General features: G+C 39.1%; 1 protein-coding gene and 1 long non-coding RNA gene across 3 annotated transcripts in view; one reads left to right on the top strand and one right to left on the bottom strand.

The window, feature by feature from the left end:
• AGPS (alkylglycerone phosphate synthase) overlaps nucleotides 1–9078 on the bottom strand; it is a 144570-nt gene extending 135492 nt beyond the window's left edge. Inside the window, exon 1 of the mRNA XM_081814110.1 lies at nucleotides 8811–9078. Within this exon, the coding sequence (XP_081670236.1) occupies nucleotides 8811–9052 (242 nt within the window). The 5' untranslated portion in view covers nucleotides 9053–9078. The remainder of the gene's footprint in view (nucleotides 1–8810) is intronic.
• Nucleotides 9079–9145: 67 nt separating this feature from the next.
• Nucleotides 9146–21221, top strand: part of LOC145720514 (uncharacterized) — a 38891-nt gene continuing 26815 nt past the window's right edge. For both annotated transcript variants that reach the window (XR_014143511.1, XR_014143510.1), the window contains exons 1-2: nucleotides 9146–9272; nucleotides 12034–12117. This is a non-coding gene — a long non-coding RNA (uncharacterized LOC145720514). The remainder of the gene's footprint in view (nucleotides 9273–12033; nucleotides 12118–21221) is intronic.

The following is a 21221-nucleotide window of genomic DNA, read 5'->3' on the forward strand; positions in this document are numbered from 1 at the left end:
CCTTAGTAGACCTACAAGTCCCATAGGGCAAAACTAAGTGCTAATCTTCCCCAGTGCTTAGCACGTAGAAAAACAAGGAATCGATTGCCAACAAACTTGAGTAGATGGAAGTTTCAAACAGGTGAGAAGATGCCATGAGGTATCTAGCTGATTTAAATGAATTAAAGTCTCCAGGCCTAGATATTATATCGCATGATACTTAACAATGATTTTAGAGTTACTATTTATAATATGGGAAATCATGGGGAAGAGATAACAGACAATAGCCCAGTATCACCTCCCTCAATTCTCAAAAATAAAAAGATCCCCAAAACGCAGAGACCCTGAAGCCTGGTGTCAAGCAAGCAAAGATCTTCCAGAGAGTGGCACAAGGAAAGCTGTGGAAGCTAGAAAATGTAGCATGAATAAGAGACCTTGACTAAAACAGAAGAGACAGGTAAATTAGAAGCTAAGGTCTCAAAGGTACACACTTTAAACAGTGTGAGGGTGGGAGGATTATGAATTGATTCCAGCAACACTTGTTACTCTCCTATCACAACACACATGTACCTCTCTTAGGGTATGTGCACATACTATCCCTGTGTCTGGAATGCTCATTCAATTAGATATCCATATAGCTTAACACTCTCATCTCCTTCAAATATTTGCTTAAATGTCATGTTCTCCAGTGATATCCTATTTAAAATGTGAACCCTAACCCCTTACTCTGTTCTTTTCTTTTTTCCATAGCGCTTATCACCTTCTAACACACTTAATAATTGATTTATTTACTGTTATTATCTATTCCACCTATTAGAATGTAAGTCCCATGAAAGAATAGATCTTTGTCCATTTGTTCACTGATATAGCCCAAGCACCTAGAACACAAATGACCAATAAAAACTTGTTTAATGCACAAAATGGATGTAAGAAAGATTGTGAAGAAAAAAATGACTAGGACTGGTGATATCAGCACAGTATTAAGGAAAAAGCTCTAGACTTGAGATAAAAGATCTGGATTCAAATCTAAGCCCTACCACTTACTATAGCAAATGACTGTTTCTGGCAAACACCTATGAACTTCAGTTACTAATCTGTAAAATGGGTGGTTGTGAAAGTCATAGGAGATAAACGTGTTTAAGAGTAGCAGCATAACTACAGAATTAGTTATTTGAATAAATTAATTCAAAAGAGAGTTCAGGGATGCCTGGGTGGCTCAGTTGGGTAAGTGTCTGCCTTCCGCTCAGGTCATGATTCCAGGGTCCTGGGATGGAGTCCCATGTCAGGCTCCTTGCTCAGCGGGGAGTCTGCTTCTCCCTCTGCCTGCGGCTCCCCCTGCTTGTGCGCTCGCTCCTTCTCTCTCTCTGACAAAATAAATAAATAAAATCTTAGAAAAAAAAAAAAAGAGGGGCACCTGGGTGGCTCAGTCAGTTAAGCAGCTGCCTTCAGCTCAGGTCATGATCCCAGGGTCCTGGGATCGAGCCCTACATCAGGCTCCCTGCTTGGCGGAGAACCTGCTTCTCCCTCTCCCTCTGTCTGCCGCTCTGCCTACTTATGCTCTCTCAATCTGTTAAATAAATAAAAATCTTAAAAAAAAAAAAAGAGAATCAATCAATCATAAAATAAAAAAAAATGAAAAGAAAACCCAGAAAGGTAACTTCATTTGGAAACAAGAAAGGACAGATAATGAGTCAGATTTCAATTTACAGCTGTGCTGTCCAACATTAGGTAAAACTAGCCACGTATGCCTATTTAAATTTAAATTAATTAAAATTAAATAAAATTTAAAATTCAGCTCCTTGGTCACAATGGCCATATTTCAAGTGCTTAAGGCCACATGTGGTTAGTGGCTACCATATAGGACAGCAGATTACAGAACATTTCCAGCATCACAGAAAGCTCTAGTGCACAGTGCTGATTATAAACTTTGATAGCAGAATAGAATTCAAGTGAATGTTATTTTAATATCCCTGATGCTGGATTCCTGGAAAGTTCAGGTTGAAGAAATGCAAAATCCAACCACATAAACAATCTGAATGGGAACTGCAAACTGTGAATATAACAAATGAAATAATTCATATTATTTCACTGCAAGGTCCTAGAATACATGAACACGCCCCAGTTGATAATATGAGGTCACTGATAAGGCAACTATAAATAGAATTTGGAGAGGCCCATTGAAGTTGCCAACAAGAATTTGGTCAGCATCCCAGCTCAAATCTCTGGTTAGTAACTTCAGATATGCCTGCAGGACAAATATTACATGCAATACAGTAGTGAGTGATTAGATACCTACAGCTCCAAATCTCAACCAAGCAGCAAAACTCCCTTGTCAAAAGTAACTGCAGCTACCTAGAATGGTAATAGCCTTCCTTAATGAGTAAGCCTATTTCAACTATAAAAAGATCTAGAATTAAATATACAAATGCTTGAGAAGGGAATCAAAGTCAGATGTTAATGTTTTTGGTTCAAGAAAGCTATGCAGAAATTGATCTTTTATATACTTACAAAATTGAAGAGGATCTCTTAAGAATGGCTTGTAACAAATTTAAAATGTGTAACTGAGTTATAGGTTTAGACTTGTGATTTTAAGCTGATCTTACAAGTTTATAAATAACATTTGAACCTTGCAAAGACTTTAAGGTCAACGTTTAAAAAGTCAGTTTAATGTTTACATGAATGATTTAGTATCTAGGAGCATTTTATTACCTCAAACAAATGATATACTTAAGAAAATTGAACATATTATATACTAAATACTATTTTAATTATTTTAGCCTATTTCTATGCAGCAATATCTATAAAAACACTAGATATGTACTTCATATTAAAATCAATAAATAACTATTCAAATCTAAAATTAGCAACCACCTAAATGTTCATCCTTAACAAAATGGATAAACTGAATGGGGTGCCTAGGTGGCTCAGACGGTTAAGGGTCTGCCTTTGGCTCAGGTCATGATCCCAGAGTCCTGGGATCGAGCCCCGCATCGGGATCCTGCTCCGCGGGAAGCCTGCTTCTCCCTCGCCCACTCCCCCTGCTTGTGTCCCCTCTCTTGCTCTCTCTCTCTCAAATAAATAAATAAAATATTTTTTAAAAAAAGAATATGTATTGCATGATTCCATGTATATAAAGTTCAAAACAAGCAAATCCAAACTATAGTGGGAGTTGAAGAGGAACATGAAGAAGGCTTGTAGGGACTGGTAATGCTGTTTCTTAATCTAAATACCGATAAGATGGATGTGTTCACTTTGTGAAAAGTAATTAAGCTGTAAACTTATGATTTGTGCATTTACTTTTATAATAAATTATGTAATAATTCAATAAAGTTTAACAAAAAAAAATAAGTATATATACAAACATTTATAACTACCCAAGTAAGATTGTAAGCCACGTACCACCCCAAATTATCCCAGGACCATCAGTACTATGTGTACTATTCTTTGGAAACATTAACATATCAAAGAAAGAAAAGGACATGTCCCGGGAACAGCAATAATACTGGTGTATAGCTAGAGTACATAGTAGGTATCAAGGAAGTAAGAGGCCTAGAAAGGCCCATTTGCTTCCCTGGAAGACCTTAACTGCCCTGACCAAGGAAACTGTGGAATGTATTCAGTAGGCAATGAGGATGACACATGCAAATGATGGAGGTGGAAGACTACCTACCATAAAGCTTTCAACCCTTTCCCTTAATTTACCCAAAAATATATCAGCAATACCTCTATTCTCTGGCATCTAATTTCCAATCTGGAGGGAATTCAGAAGAGTAACTGCCCTGGTCGTATCTCCCCAATGGTCACACAGTCATCCCTTCTCATGGGAGGAGTAATTTACCTGGTTAGTAATTTCTGAGAAGAGGCACCAGGCTTCTGGAGTCAGCCTTTTCTCTCCTTAGAATCTATCAGCTACAAAGTGGTTATACTCCAGTCTCTCTCAGGGCCATGTACAAGGCTTACTGGAGCTGGCTCTGCCCCTGCAGGGGAGGCCTTCTGTGGTTCAGCATTACCTGTGACTGTCTATCCAATTCAGGCAGTCCAAATCTAAGCCATATTCTCCAACCAGCTTTATTTGTAATAAAGCTGACATTTTTATCTCCACCTGTCTATACTCTATGTATTCTCAATTGATTCTGAACTCAGATGTGGGACAGTAATAAAATTAAATATTACTCCTAAAGCCTAACAAATAAAGAGAATACTAATGGGGGGAGGGCGATTACTACTTCATGTCAAAAAAGTAAACTCTACTCAGGATACTTTGATTTGGTTTGGAGTTGAAATTAACATACTAATCTGCTGAGCAACAGAAACTCTCTTCTCAATAAATAAGAAAATAAAACTGAAAGGAGTAATACTTGCTTAGCATTTGCTTTTAAAGTGTTCCATAAAGTATATCATCTGACTACAACAGCACTCCATTCCTCTGCAGCCTAAAAATAGATCACTTAATTTATTCCTAGATATTTTTTATTAAGTGACTGGGAGTAGGTGGCTTTAGAGTAAGTAAATTCCTGACATAAAGAAGTTTACTTGCAGAAAATGTGGTCCATCCCAAAATGATACTTGCAATCTAAGAGACGTATGCTTCTGTTTTATTCTCAACATTGTTTTCTTGCACAAACAAAACAGCAAAATTCACTCACATAAGGAAATAGGTTGATCTATTTTTTAAAACCATGCATTACATTTTCTAAAATTATGAATTTCAGTTTGATAGGATCATATATTTTTTAAGTTATTCAGTAAGTACAATATAAACTAATGTCTTAACTATATGACACTGTATTTGATCATGATCTCTTTAATCACAAATGGTTGAAACTTGGCATGACAAAGATGCCCTCCTAGGAAACATTTACACGAGGTTAACTCAGCTTTTTCCTTCTGGAAAACATCTACCAAGGCTTCTGGGAGATGTTAAATAATACATGATTTTGTAAAGAATGGTGTGTATAAATGGCAGTATAAGTAAATTAAGCAATCAGTAGCAGTCTTAATCAGATCTTCCTTTGATCTGACCAGGAGAGTTTATAACCTCTGTAAAAACTGCCACAGAACAGTTCTGACTAACCCAAACCACAACTGGGAAAGCCGTTAACAGTGCGGAGGGACGGATGCCACAAGGGATTTTTTTCTTCTCTTTTTCTAACATTACAATAGCTTTTTTTAAACTGAAAAAAATCCGAAACCAAGGCATATAAATGTCACATGTCCCATGGCATATAGTCACGTAATTTTATGTACTACCTAATGCACTACTTCCCAAAACTCAAATCCATCTTTTCTTCTCTATTCTCACTGCCATCATCTTGATATAATCCTTCATTATTTCTCACCTGTTCTGCTACAACAGCTCCCTAACTGGTCTCCCTATGTGCATCCTCATCCTTCTCCAGCCCATTCTTAACACTGTAGCTGGATGCAAACCAAAACCCAATCTGATCAAGTCTTTTCCCAGCTTAATTGCCTCAAGGGTTTGCCATTACCTAACCTTCCTGGCTACTTCATTTTTCTTTATTACAGTTATCACCATCTGACATACTATATTACTTGTTTGCTATCCCTGCCCCAACTAGAATGTAAGTCGCTAAGGGCAGAGTTTTTGTTCACCGCTATATGTTGCATAGTAAGCACTGAAATAGTCACACATGAATGAGTGAATGAGTAAATGAATGAATTAACGGACTGATGACCTGCCAGGACCCTCCTCTTTTTACTTCACTCCCACCTCTACCAATACTGAATTGTTTAATTACCTAAATACAATATGCACTTTCATGCCCCCTTGCTTTGCTATATGCTATAACCTTTGCCTAGAACTGTCTTCACCATCCAATCTGCCACACCATCATCCATATTTTAAAACTGTCTCCAGAAAGCTTCCCCTGAACCCAAGGATAATCACTCTTTTTTTCCTTTGTGCTACATCTGTACCTTTGTTATAGCAGCTCTACTCAAACTGTACTGGAATGTGTATCTCCCTTACTATTTTGAATTCTTTGAGGCCAAGGATAATTACTCATCTCTCTGACTTCAGTGCCTAGGACAATACTTGTCATAAAGCAACTATTCTATAAACATTAGATAAATTAACACACGAGTGACTATCCTGTAAGGGAAATGAAAACATGAAGTTTCAAGAAGTCACTCCTTCAATTCCATGATGATAACCAGCCCTGAAATAGAAGAATTACAACGAATGACATCATCCAAGGTAATCAGAGAAAAGGAGTTGTACAAATCACACATCACCAAATGATTCCAAAATAAGAGACATACAGTCACACTCACACTTTATTAGATTTACGCGCTGGCTCCTTGCTCCATCATTTGTCTTCCCTTAAGATTCAACTCTGCTGCTGGCAAACTGAGGCCCAGCTAAGCAGGAGGAAGTTGAAGGGAGACCCTGGTTCCCCATTAACAATATACTAAGTAGAATCACTCTCCGAGGGAGATCACTCTTCCATCTAACAAAAGTTTTTATGTTCCCTCATATTTTGATTCAAACTTCAAAACTGTTATACAGGACTAGATTCTACCACTAGCCACACCTAACTCTGAACCAAAGACCAGAGCTTTCTACCCATAATCTACACCAACAACAGGTTACAGTTGTGCCTTCTGTCTCTGGAGTAACCACACAAACTAGTCACCTTTAGCCATGGGAAGCCTCATTCGTCACCCCAGTGTGCCTTATAAACATGACTATTTTTCTCTGACTGCTGCAGACCAAGGCCCCTAAATCCAACTACAAGGAACACCTGACCAAAAAAAACGAACACCTGACCTACCTACTTAGTTCTAAGAACATGAACACGCATAAAAATGTACAATACACAGATACATACAAATGAATAGACATAAATGTACATGAAGCCATTTGGGGAAAAAAAGTTTTAAACCCAATGATGGCTAATATAACATCAAGTGAAGCCTGAGGCCAAGATGTGATCCGTGATTCCTCCCTCCCCCATCACTCAGTAAACAAGTTATAAAAAATTTACGTCTTAATATTTTTTCAAATAGGTTTGCCTACTCCCAATATTATGCCTCAGTTCAGAATGGCAGTATTTGTCATCAGAGTAACAGTCTCCTAATTGGCTTCCCTGTCCTTGGACTCAGTGAAAATTGCACCTACCATTTCATTTGAAGGGTTATATAACCGGCAATGCACTAAGCACTTGATCACTGAACTCTGTATTGTTGAATTCTCACAGCAACACTGCAAAGCAGGAATTACTGTCCTCATTTTCACAGACAAGGGACTGAAGCTCTGAAAAAGGTTAAGTGACTTGCCCAAGGTCATACAACTAGAATTGTGTAGTGGAAATTCAGACTCAGGTCTTGGTTCCCAGCCCTTAACCATCTGCTTAACCTTCTTCAATTTGGTCCCCAATGTGACCTTTCTAAAAGGTAAATGTAATCACGTTTTGCCCCACATAAAATCCTGCAAACAAGACTTGCCTCCAGCCCTCATCCTGTTATTCTCACCCCCTCCTATCACATTGAACTTCCAACAGTTTCCTAATCTGACTCTCACTGCTTTACCTGTGAACACACTGTTTTTCTGCCAAGAACACTTATCTCCTTTGGCAGGTTACTTCCAACCCAAACTTCAAGATTTACTCAATCCTTATTCTCGGAAGCCTCCCCCCGACATACAGACCTAAAACTGGGGTAAGTGACCATTTGCTATGGTTATCAGCTAAATTTCTTATCACACTGTATTATGACTTTACCTTACTAGGCTATTAGTTCTTAAGTAAATACTGCATTTTTAAATCTCTGTATTCCTGGTAGAGTATATAACTAGCAGAGGAAGGACTCATGAATGTGGAATTACTGAAAGAATTCATCTCAAGTAGTACAAATTAAGAACTTGGCCCTAAAGTTAATATGACGTACTTTGGAATTCTAACTTGCCACATCTGAAGCAGGCTTCGTAAATCTGTTTTATTTCTTCATCTGTAGATAACTGTACCTACCTCAGAGTTTGAAGAGGAGTAAAAGAAATAAGAGACTTAACAGTCTCTGGCACACTGGCAGTACCATTAAACATTAGCAACACTTTTTCTCACTCTCAAAGTTCATCGACATGACAAAGCCACATCTCAGAAAATATCTTCTCTGGTAGCTTCCATCAGCGTTTAAGATTTCTCCAAAAAGTAGTCAAGTCAAGATCTCTTAAAAAAAATCCTCATCCACAGGCAAGGGTCTTTCAGCTTCTAGGTAACACCAGAGTTCAGTAACCACCACAACCTAAATCATTAACTAGTGTCTTAAGTTTTTTGCTTCTTACCCATCCCTCACTTTCCTCCCTCCAAGTCAAAGACCATGCCCCTAAGCAAATGGAAACCTGCCCCACAGAAACCAGCCAGCACCTTCCTCCAATAACCATCACATCTCCCCACACCCTGGCTTGCGCGAATTAGAAGAGAGCCATCATCTAGTGCAAACTTAAATTTTCTTGGAGGATCATGTTAGAAACCTCTCTATCCATTCGAAGACCTTATCCGCAAGTATTAATTCAGGATAATGAATTCTGGCATTAAGAATCCAAGAAAACGGGTCCCCCTGAAGCCTTCCCCAGTAAGAGTTCTTCAGATTTGTTACTCTCAAATAGTGACCAAAATCCACCATTCCATCCCGCCCCCTTCCTGCCAGAGTCCAGGGTCTCGTCCACTCTCTCGAGAGACGCGTCTTCACTTTCAGGGACAGGATGCCTTCCTCCCACCGGTGTCACCTCCCTTCCCACCTTGCCAAGCCCTCCCGCAGCACAGGCCTGGCCTGGTCTCGCCGCCAGCCAGCTCCACAGAGCCGCTACTCACCGCTTCTTGGGGATGGTGCCTGACTCCTGCGCGGCGGGAGCGGCACTGGGCGCCGCCGTGGCCGCCGACGCGGCTCTCGGCGCTTTGCACTCATTGGTACTCACAGCCTCCTGGGGCCGGCCCAGGAGATGGCCCGAGAGAACCCGGAGCCTCCGCCCGGCGCGGTCCCGGTCCCGGTCCGCGGCAGAGCCGGAGCCCACGCCCGCGCCCGTCCCACCGGCTGCAGCCGCCGCCTCCGCCATGGCTTCCGCCTTGTGCTGCCGCCCAAGACCGCTGGGCGCAGGTGAAAGGTCACTCAGAGCGGCGCCCGGCGCGACCATTCGCTGCGGCGCATCCCGGCAGCCACCGCGGCGACTGGGCGGCGGGGGCCATGCGCCGGGAGCTTCACCATCTCAGCTCCCGCCCACCGCGCCCGCCGGCCCTCCGCGGTCACGCCTCGGACGGCTAGCACCTGCCGAGCAGGTGAGTTTGAGCTGTCCCCTGATTGGCCCAGACGGGCTGGGCAGAGCTGGACCAGAATCCAAACCACAAACGTTCCAAGATGGCCTAGTACCCTGGGTGGTGACCTCGGGTGTCTCCTGGGCCTCCGGAGTAGCTTTCCAGGGCAGACGCCTAGGACCAGGGTGCTCTGGACCTGACAACTTGAGCAGCGCCATTCTTCTGAATGAGCTCCTACTACTCCCCGTGTCCCCTCCGCGTCACTAAAGTAGCTCAACACTGACTCGTTGCCTGTAACCATTAGAGCAAATAGCTGTCATTTTCAAATCGCCTACTTCGTGACTGGCACTGTGCTTAATGCTAGATCTCAAGTAATCTCCATTTTACAGATTAAAAAAACTGAGGCTCAGAGACACTAACTCACCTGAGGACGTAAAGCTGAGTTGCAACCGAGATTTTCTTTCCATTCATTACTGAATGCTATGTCCTTCCTTACTTTAATGGAGGCAGAGTTTTTATTGCTACAGATAGAATTACCCAACAGCTGTTCTTGGGACTTCTCGCTTTTCTACAAATTGACTTTCTGGATAATAGCACTTGGTGAAAGTAGGGTATCTCATAGAGCCCTGCTCCACAACCGTTAGCCAGTGGATTAGATAGGCTTTTATAAAGCACCTTGCAGACCTAACCATCAGAAGTAAAGTTCCTTTTTCCATAATGTGCAATTCAAAGATAAGTCTTGGGAATGGTAAGAGAAAGGGTTGCCATAGGCATTCCAAGCCCAAAGAAGTCACCTTCTTTCCAAATAACCACCTCTGTCTAACACAGGCTCTATGAAAGAGTTAAGACATTCCAGGAGCTATTTGACTAATATAAAAGAACTCCTTAATAGTTCTGAGAAAATTCAGGCAACAATGAGACTTGATTTAAATGCCAGATCTCCAGATCTTAAGAGATAGTTCAGCATTAAATATCTAGTCTAGCTCTAGAATCACTGAGCCCAACTCCTGTTTAGCTGCTCCTTTTCTCCGTTCCCTCTTTCGGATGGAGGAGTGAAGAAAAGGTCCAGGAGGAGTCAATTGCTGAGTGCTCTAAAGACAAAGACTTCTCAAGCTTGAGAGTTCAGCCACTCTAACCCTCAAACTTCTCACACCCTTTCTACATGCCACTAGAACAGCATTAAAATTTGCTTGCAATCATGTAAAATTGGTATTTTTCTTGCCAAAATGCTATTATAAGCAACAGCTTCCTCAGAATTGTTTTGGAATGAGACTGGTCTATTAATTTTTGCGTGACTCTCAGAGAGCTTAGTCTAACACTAGGCAATAGTTAACTGATTCCTTCACTATTGTCCAAACTGAGGTATGGATATACTTCTCACCAACTCTCAGGAGGCAAAATTTATAAATTTTGCACATATCAACAGAATAACAAAAAGCCTTTTCTCCTGGGTGATGAAAAGCTTGATATAAACCAAAATTACATACCAGTGGAAAAATTAGTGATATTTTTTCAAATATATATACAGTAATGAAATACAGGCAGTAAAAACATATGTACCTAATTCATTACTATGTGCTATGAGATGCAAAAGTATGTAAGTCAGTGCCTCATCTACATGGTATAATCAGGCTAATTAGGAGTTAGGATATATGTGTGGGGGGGAGCCCAAGAACAAAAGGAATTTTAAATGGAATGGCTTTTATTTGCATTTATGATATCTCTTCTGATATGTGGCACAAGAAAAGTCTAAATAGGATAAATTAATACCTGAAACATGTACCAAATTTACTGCACTGATTTGCATTACTTATCTACAGAGCAGCTGGTCTATTAATTTTTACTTGACTCTCAGAGAGCTTACCTTTGAGAGTATCTCTTCTCCTGAGTGCACTCAGTAAGACTATTGCAGACAATAGTTAACTAGTAGTTAGACTATTGCAGACGATAGTTAACTGATTTCTTCACTGTTGTCCAAATTTTATAATTGTCCAAAATTTATAAATTTTGCATATATCAACAGAATAACCTGTTTTAAGGAATTCCCTGAATTAAGAAATTCTTGCATTTTTATACATTTTTATTATAAAATATAACACAGAGAAAAGTGAACCAAATCATATATTATCACAGATCAAACACCCATGTAGCTTCCAACTAGACTGAGAAACATTGCCAGCACCCTGGAAGTCCCCCTTATGCCCTCTCCCAATCCCTTAACCCTCCCTATCTGCCAAAGGTAACCACGATCCTCAGTTTAATAGTACACATTGTGTGTGTGGACAACAGTGATCAAGCACTCAGGAGAAGAGATACTCTCAAAGGTAAGTCTGTCTGTCCTAATTCAGGTATGATGGGAATTGTTTTTTTTCATTGCTCAAACATATTTGGGGATAAAGAAATGAAGTCTTTGAGTGTGCTAAGACTCCTCCAGAGTCCCAAAGAGAGCCAAGTTTGAGGCTATTGTGGCAAAAAGTCAGTGGTTTCCAGGCGCCTGTAACTCAACTCTGGCTAAATCTACTTTTGGCTGCTTCAGGACTATATACGTTTTTAGGAATCCCTACTCCATACTTAGGAGAACTTACGGTGGAAATAATTTGCCTGTTTAATCCTCTATAGGTGTCCCTCAGCTCTCTCTACTCAACCATTTCCCATTATTATCTTTCCTGAATGGGGGAGCCATCTTTACTCCCCACTGCCTTAGGTTGTTTTGCAAGAAAGCTACTGTGAGTTTATTAGGAGTACACATACCTCTAATGGTCATGCCATCCTTATCCTTTTACAGTTAAAGAAGTTTTCTCTCTAGTCTTACTGAACCATGGCACTACCTCCCACCACCAGCAATCACATCTCCTTGAAGCCTGAAGAGGTATGAGAGCTACTTTGAATCAGATGTTTAGAATGACCTACTAACTATCCATGCAGTGTTTCCACTGTACCCCAAAATCTGCTTTTAAAGAGCAATATCTGGGGCACCTGGGTGGCTCAGTAAGTTAAGGGTCTGCCTTTGGCTCAGGTCTTGATCTTGGGATCCTGGGATTGAGCCTCATGTCAGGCTTCCTGCTCAGTGGGGAGTCTGCTTGTCCCTTTCACCTCTGCCCCTCACCCTGCTTGTGCTCTCTCTCTCTCTCAAATAAATAAATAAATAAATAAAATCTTTAAAAATAAAATAAAACAAAATGTTGACAAATGACTCTTTTCAAACAAAGATATATGGTAGATTCTTCATGCTCTTATTTTTTTTTCCTAATTTTTTAACAACCCCCCTTTGTATTTTTTCTTTCTTTTAAAACCATCTTTTTTCTTTTCAGTTTTTCAATTTGAGTCAATATAATCAGAGCTAAAAAAGAGGTATGGAAAGTAGTATTCAGGGTCAGTAAAATGAGACAAAATCATGGGAAGACAACCAAAGCTAGTATCAGGAGATCCCCCTAAGAGAAATCAAGGCAGGAAACACACCTCAAAATGGAGCCCTGAGTAGAACCACTAATAGCCAGACTGCAAGGCACGAATGTGAAGATGGTCATTTGGAGGCCAACTAATTCTGCTAAAAGGGAACCTTTTTAAAATACACTCTTTAAGAACATTGTCTGACCCTCTGAATATAGTCCTCAAAATGTATCCTTGATCCAGCTTGTTTTAAGCTTCTGTGCAAAATAATGGTGTGTTTGAAGCGTTAGATAATTTTTCACTTCTGTTTTGAAGGGATTTAAATATTAGGAGACTGTGATCCATTTCTTACTTCTTTTCTTTTTCTTTTTTTAAGTAGGCTCCACACCCAGCATGGAGTCTAACACGGGGCTTGAACTCATGACTCTGAGATCAAGACCTGAGCTGAGATCAAGAGTTGGACACTTTACTGACTGAGCTACCCAGGGGCCCCAATTCATTTCTTATTTCTAGAAAAAGAGGAAGGAAGGGAAGGGAAGGAGGGAAAAGTCCAAAGCTCCTGGATCAAAAGTAATATTCTGATTTGCTTATGTGTGGTTGAGGATGGGGCAGAGTTGAAATTCACAGTACTGAAATTTTAATTATAGTCAGTTCTAGCAATTTATTTTTATGATGAGCCATATGATCTATAAGCAGCTTTTAAGCCCATCTATTTAATCACGGTTCAGGTTAGAAGAGGTTGCCTATGTAGAGTAGGGTCATAGGATGAGCCTCCAGAGAGCAAGCAGGAGGCTGGTAGAGGGGTGAACATCAATAAATCTCCCACAGGGAGACAGTGCACCAGCTGGAAAAACATGACACCAGATGCAATAATAATCATGAAGACATCTAGGCCCCACAGCAGCTGGGGGTTCTATCAAAGGGAGGGGAAGATGTTTGAGTGAATGAATCACTTTGTATACTAGTTCTGGGTGGTACTTTTAAGAGGTCAGGGAAATCTGCCTTCAGTGGCTACCCATTAACCTGCCCCTTTGCTACTTAGCTACAGGTACATTTGTAGTCAGCACCATCCCAAGTTCTAACAATGATTTTCTAAAGATGACTCCATTATCAAGGGAGTTTGTTTATTATAATCAATCTATGAATCTTCCAGCAGATCTCAAAATGTCAGGGAAAAAATTTCAGAAACCCAGAATTCCATATATGAATACATAAAACCACCATAATAATGTGTGAAAATTCCATGTTAGCTTACAGGAATTCATAAAATATAGGTCGATGACTAGTTACACAACTTGCTAAAATAAAAACATATTTCAGCTAAGGCACATTTTCCTTAGAACCAAGCCATAAGAAGTTTTCAAAACTACTAGTGCTAGAAATCAGAAACAGGTAAGTTTCTGCTTTCCAGCTTTGAAATGGGATTATTAAAATTACCTTGTCTTTTGAAAGAATGTGGTGTTTTGGATTTGTACCCAAATAATCTAGTACAGGTGAGCCAGGAAGGCAGCAAGCAGATTGGAAAGTAGATCAAACAAAATTGGCCATGTTAAAGCTGGGTGTTGGCTACATGAGGATTCACATGCTCTCTCCTTTTGTACATGTTTAAAATTTTCTGTAATAAGAAGCTTAAGAATTATATTTAAAATGTTCGCTTTGTCTTTTTTATTACTACTTCAAAAACAACCAATGCAGATTGTAAAGATTCTAGAAAGCACAGTAAAATGTAAAGAAGGAGAAAAAAAATCTCGGCATACATAATGACCTTTCCCAACACTCAAATATCAAATACGCTAATAATGTCACTTCATAAATGTAAATTGGTCAGTGGTTATAGTAGCCCCAAGTAGCCCTTAACTTTCATGCCATGATTTCTCTATTATTGAATAAAACTGATCTTATCCCACGTTTGTGAAAGTAAGAGATGATAAAAACAGCTATAAAACACATTGTGCTGCTTAATCACTCAGAAGTCATGATAATTGCAAGGTCAGGTCCAATTGTGAACCAACATGAGTAGATAGATACCTGAGAGCAATGTTTTTATCCTTCACGATCTGAATGAACTCTGTCAGGGACTAAGACATCATCAAGTCAGTTACTATCTGCAGTAGCTTTGCAAAGCACCCTGAGAAAGCACTGGTGAACAATTAATTGCCGCCTGCAAAAACAGTAAGAGAGGTCATTTCTTCAACCTAACATAAAGCCAGTATTTCACAGTTTAGTACACTTGTGGTATACTGGTTATTGATTGCTGGCTAACAAATCACCCTAAAATTTAGCAGCTTAAAACAATAAACATGATCTCACACAGTTTATGAGAGTCAGGAACCCAGGAGTGGCTTATGCAGGTTGCTCTGGCCCACAAGCTCTTAGGATGTTGCAATCAAGCTCTTGGCCAGAGTTGCAGTCATCTGAAGGTTCAACTAGAATCAAAGAGTCCATTTCCAAGTTCATTTCACAAGATTGTTAGCCAATCTCCATTCCTTACTACAAGAATTGCTCTTGTAGTAAGGCTCTCTTGTAGTAGACTGCCTGGATACCTTCATGGCATGGCAGCTGGTTTCCCACAGAGTAAGTGATGAGAAAGAGAGTGAGAGAGAAAAAAAGAAAGAGGAGACCAAGCAGATGAGAGAGCACCCAAGATAGAAGCCACAGTCATTTATAATCTAGTCTTGGAAATAACATAGCATCATTTATGTCTTATTCCGTTGGTCATACAGACCAACCCTAGTACATCATAGAAAGGGAGACACAAAGATATGAATACCAGGAGGCAGGGATTATTGGGGACCATTTTGGAGGCTAGCTACTACATGTAGGATAGAGGAAAAGAAAAAACTCTCAAATATTAGAGATAGGATTTGCAAGGGTTGTCTTCGAGTTGATAGTTCGATAGATAGTTGGACCCGAATCTATCTAGAATGGTTTTGTTACTAAAGAGGGAGCCAAACAGTAACTTTCAGTCATGTAAAACTTTCAAAATACCTTAATGCTATAAATCTCTGTGTATAAAAGCAGAGAACCCCTATCAAGCACTCAAGCCAAAGGATGCCAAGCTTATCTACATTTAGAGCTGAATAGACAGCAATAGTATGGCTGCTAAGTTCTGTTTTATCCCCACCCTTCCCAAATGGGATGATGCGTGCCCCTCTGCCAAAACCCGCTTCCTGGTTTCTAGTCCCATCCCTGGTGGACTTCAGTCTGACTTGGCACAAATGCTCCGGCCTGGCTTTTTTGTTGATACGTTATCTTAACCACCCCAACAAAAGAATCATGGTAGAAAAGAGAGAAAATACAGCAAATGGTTTTTGACTTCCACAACCTTAAAATTTCAACAAAGGAAGAAAATAATCTCCCATACCCACAACTAGAGGCCTTGAAGAAAACATTAGAAAATCTATAAACTGACGGCCCCTAGCTATCCCTAGGCCTTAGTTTATACATAATTAAAAGTTATGCTTCAGTCTCTTCCTCTGTATTCATCTCTAAATCCACACTTATGTGTTGATTTCTAGCACTAGTAGTTTTGAAAAGCATTTTAGGGTTTCCTACCATACTTTCAGAATGCAAGTCATCGTTGCAAATAACTCGACCCAATAACTTAATAGTAATTGATACGGGTATATCACTGAAGTGTAGACAAATTCCAGTCCACCTAGAGAAGCCTATTTTTTTAAATTCTGATATCGATGAGATTATAATAAAGTATGTGATGTATTGGCAAGTAGATACTGTCTCATCAAAAATAAAAACTAATAACATACTCAAAAGTAGCTCTAAAATTGATAAACTGGGGGCACCTGGGTGGCTCAGTCAGTTAAATATCTGCCTTCAGCTCAGGTTATGATCCCAGGGTCCTGCAATCCAGTCCCATGTCAGCAGGGAGCCTGCTCAGGGAGCCCGCTTCTCTCTCTTCCTCTGCACACCCCCGCCCCACTTGTGCTCTCTCTCAAATAAATAAATAAAATCTTTAAAAAAAATTAAATTGATAAACTGTGCAAATGGAAGAATGATTATTTCATTATAGTAGAAGAAAAAGGGAACGATGAGTGACATCTTTTCATTCTCATAATAGTTATCACGAAAGAAATCAGTTTAATGATAATTTTACTCATTGGTAAAAGCGACTTAATCATTTTTACAATCAGTTAAATAATAAATTAACTCTTTTTAATGGAAAGAGTTTGATGCATATGACTGTTCATTCTGAGTCTAATAGTCACTATCAATCATTATCTCCTCCCAACCCAACAGTCCTCTCAATATCCTACAATTCTGAGGTGCAGATTCCTTTTTGAGTCCTTTCTTGATGTTATCAGAACATGTGGAATTACATTGTTGTCAGGTATTTTCTTCCTGTCAAGATAATTCATTGGTATCTTTTTAAAAGAGGTTTGTGTTTTTTGTGGGATTTTTTTTTTTTTGGTACCACTCTAAAGAATAAAGACCTATACTGCATCCCCTTCCCAAATAAAATAAAATCTTTTTTATTCTTTAACAGATAATTACATAGTTCAGGATGAAGACTGTCCTCTTTGATTTACACTCTATGCATTACAATGTTTATGCAGCCACATTATTTGGGTTTTCCTTTTAGGTTCACTTTAGCAGACACTTTTCCCCAGGGAAGAACAGTGTTGTTGATCCTAGCAGTAGGTCTAATTCCTTTCTCATGTGTTTATTTTTGAAGAACTCCCACAGACTGGCTTGTCCTTAACCACAGGTAGAAGTTTATTCTGTATGATTTGTGTGTGTGTGTGTGTGAAGGAGGGGACAATGAGGGTAGCATAGGAAATAAATCTTTTTTTACACAAACATGAAAGAGAACCCTCAAAAAAGCTAGGAATATCTCACCAAAGAATAAGTGATTAATATCAGATTCTTTCCTAAGAGCAAGTTTTGATAGGTCAGAAATAGAGATACTACAAGAACACAGCACCTAAGAGGGAGTTAAGAGGTCAGGCAGAACATACCTAAATCTAAGATCAGCAGTCTGTCCTTCTATCCAGGTTCTACCTAAGGGCAGAGCACCTCAAAGACTTCCAGAGGAATTGAAATGAATATATGGGAATATTCCTTCATATTATGACTTCAAAACTATTGTCAACTCATTAAAAATTTTTCTTATTTTTTCATTAAAAAAACTAATTTTATAGTCACTCATATTTCAGGGAATTTTCTCTGATACCTAGACAAGATTCCTTGAGGCTGAATTACCGAAGAGTAATATGAAGAATGGTTTTTATAAGGAAAGATGAGAGAAAGATAAATAAGAAATGAGATGCAATCTAAAACGGATATAAAAGGGGCGCCTGGGTGGCAGTCGGTTTAGCATCTGCCTTCGGCTCAGGTCATGATCCCAGAGTCCTGGAATCGAGCCCCATGTCTGGCTCCCTGCTCTGAGGGAAGTCTGCTTCTCCCTCTCCCTCTGCCCCTATGCACACCACCACCACCCCACTCATGCTCTCTCTCTCTCTCTCTCTTGCTGTCTCTCAAATAAATAAAATCTTTAAAAAAAATAAAATGGATATAAAGGTTAACAGAAAAGCATTCTTCAATTGTATATATTAAAGGAAGAGCGAGGAAAATCTCACACATACTCCCCAAAACAGGGAAGCAAAAGTGATTACAATTGACCATGTAAAGATAATTGTTTTTCTTTTTTAATGGTTTCTGGGTGGTGGTTGTTTTATCCCTAAATCTTAAAATAATTGAGTTAGGTACAACAGTTGGTCTTGATGAAATAGAGTAGAAAGCAAACATTGGATCAGAGATGGAAATGGCTGATGTATATTTTTAATTGCTGAATATATTTAGCATGAGGGTCTGATGGTATACACCTCACCGTATTAGAGAGGGAAAGAAACCTGCTTTTGTCGAAATAACTCAAAACTGAGTCAGGAGACCTGGATTGAAGTTCTGGTTGTATGCTTTTGCTCTCTTCTTTTCCTTGCCTTTGTTCACAATACTTAACCCTTTAATAAGCTCTTAATCTTGTTTACCTGTTGGGCTATTGTTAAGGTCAAATGAAGGAGTACAAATGAAAGTACTGTTCAAAGTTAATAGCCCTGTAAAAATGCCAGTATTCCTTATTATGCAGCCATCAAAAAAAAAAAAAGAAAAAGAAATCTTGCCATTTGCAATGATGTGGATGGAATTAGAGGGTATTATGCTAAGTGAAATAAGTCAATCAGAGAAAGACAATTATCATATGAACTCACTGATATGAGGAATTTGAGAAACAAGACAGAGGATCATAGGGGAAGGGAAGGAAAAATGAAACAAGATGAAACCAGAGAGGGAGACAAACCATAAGAGACTCTTAATCTCAGGAAACAAACTGAGAGTTGCTGGAGTGGAGGGGGGTGGGAGGGATGGGGTGGCCGAGTGATGGACATTGGGGAGGGTATGTGCTATGGTGAGCGCTGTGAATTGTGTAAGACTGATGAATCACAGACCTGTACCCCTGAAACAGATAATACATTATATGTTAATAAAAAAAATGCCAGTATTCCTAAGAACATGTTGTCATTTGTCATTCTGTTTTACACCTTGGAAGATAAACAAAACTTCCTAAAACATGCAAAAGAATAACTGTAATATTTAATGCTAGAAAGAAGGTAAAGGAAACCCAGTTTGAGTTTAGTTTTGATATACATAAAAATACTAAAACAGATCAGTAAAATATTAATCTATCAGGAAAGTACCAACTCCTTGCTCAGATAGCAATTAAAATGGCTTCTTACAGAGAAATGGTAATAAATAAGTTCATCTTATAACATAGTAACAGGCTATCCAAATAAGGGAAAAATAACAGGTAAGTCGGCTTCAGCCACAGTTCAAATGCTCACAAATATTTAATATGATTGTAGAAAAACTAATAAAGCTTTACATTCTATTTCACATCCCTTTTCTCAGTCTATGACTAATAATTGCTGTTTGGTTTAGGCAAAGCTTTTGGCTTTAGCCTTAAGCTAGAGTGTTAGGGTTTCTAGAGTGATAAATAGAAAAGTTAATATAAAATATTTTTTAAGTTGAAGATTCTGTACAAGTGTAATGTATATACACACACACAAACACACACCCCAAGTGTAATATAATAGGAAGAACTGCCTACATTGAGTCTGAATTCCTGCATTCTACCCTAGAACTAGTTAGATGATCAGACTAGTTTGGTATTTATACCTCTGGTTCTGGTGCCCTACTGAAAGTTGGTCCAACACCAAATAGCCATTGGGCATTTTCCAGAGGCCTATGGAATGTTCTGCATTTTTCCCCTGGAGAAAGAGAAAAGAAGACTGTGGATTGCAGAGATCTGACACTTTGGAAATTTAGATACTGGAGGTTTCCCAGTGTAAATTCGGTTAGGATGCTAGTTCTTCTGGAGACTGAGCATGTTTCTGTGGTTCTACTGTCATAAATTTGGGAAACACTTCCCACTGTAACTCTGCCCCCTTGCAAAGTCACATTGCCCATTTACTCATTAAAGATTCTGAATTCTTTGTAACCCTGTGTAATACGGTCTGTTCATCCACAGAATGATTTTCTTCCTAATACCTTTGGGATACATTGGCTTAATTTTAAGGTCCTGCAGAGTAAGTGCTCAAGATACGAATAACCAAGGCCAGCACCCATAGAACAGTGATCATTGATGAAATCATTCTGTGAATGGTGGCCCAAAATAGTCAATCTGAGTTTAATTATTAATGTCCCGGATGAGGGTCATGGGAGCATATTCTTAACATTTGAATATGAGACTAAAGCTAAATCTATGTAATAAAACCTTTTTCTCTTAGCTATAAGTTCAGCCAATTGTGCAGAATCAAGCCTTTTAAACAGACCTAGAAAGCTTATTCCACACAAAAACATTCACATGTACACTAAAAATTCAGTGTTTCTGTACATGGAAGCCATAATCAAGATGGGTGACCAAGATTCGTGAGCTTGCTAATTCCCTAGATGAAAGCACAAGAATTCAAGATGATACTGAAACATTCAACAAATGGTAGAATAGAAGAATCAATGAGTCCACTACTTCTTAGTTAGGATGAAGGGAGGGGAGGGGTCAGACTTATAAGAACATTGTAAAAAGGAAAGGAAGGAACTCATAATATCTCAGCACATGGCAAGAATCATGATGCTTCCGAGTGTACTACTTTATTTCTTATTTGAGAGTAGGAAAGTTGTATATGGTGGAGGATGAGATATTAGCAGCTCTGTCCTTGATATTTAACTTGACATTATAGACAGAATGGGGTTCAGAATTGGACAAAATGTCATGTTCGTATAAAATGGACAGATTTTATACCTAAATTTCATGAATTTAGGTATAAATTTCCCACCCTGAATTTCATGAGTAATCTTCATAATCCTCTTTCAGTGTTTTATCCAGAAAAGAACCATCTTTGTGAATTTATCCATTTTTTTTAGAACGTGACCTTCTAGGATTGCATCTATGGCATACTCTAAGTGGGTGTAAGCATGCTGGGGGTGTTCAATAAATGATGAAAAAGAAGTTTAGATGAAAAGCACAAAGTCAGAAAGTTAATAAGGTCCAATTCAGGATTCTTTTTTTTTTTT

The sequence above is a fragment of the Leptonychotes weddellii genome, chromosome 3 (assembly GCF_054177405.1).
Source record: "Leptonychotes weddellii isolate Sample4059 chromosome 3, ASM5417740v2, whole genome shotgun sequence".
Lineage (NCBI taxonomy): Eukaryota > Metazoa > Chordata > Mammalia > Carnivora > Phocidae > Leptonychotes > Leptonychotes weddellii.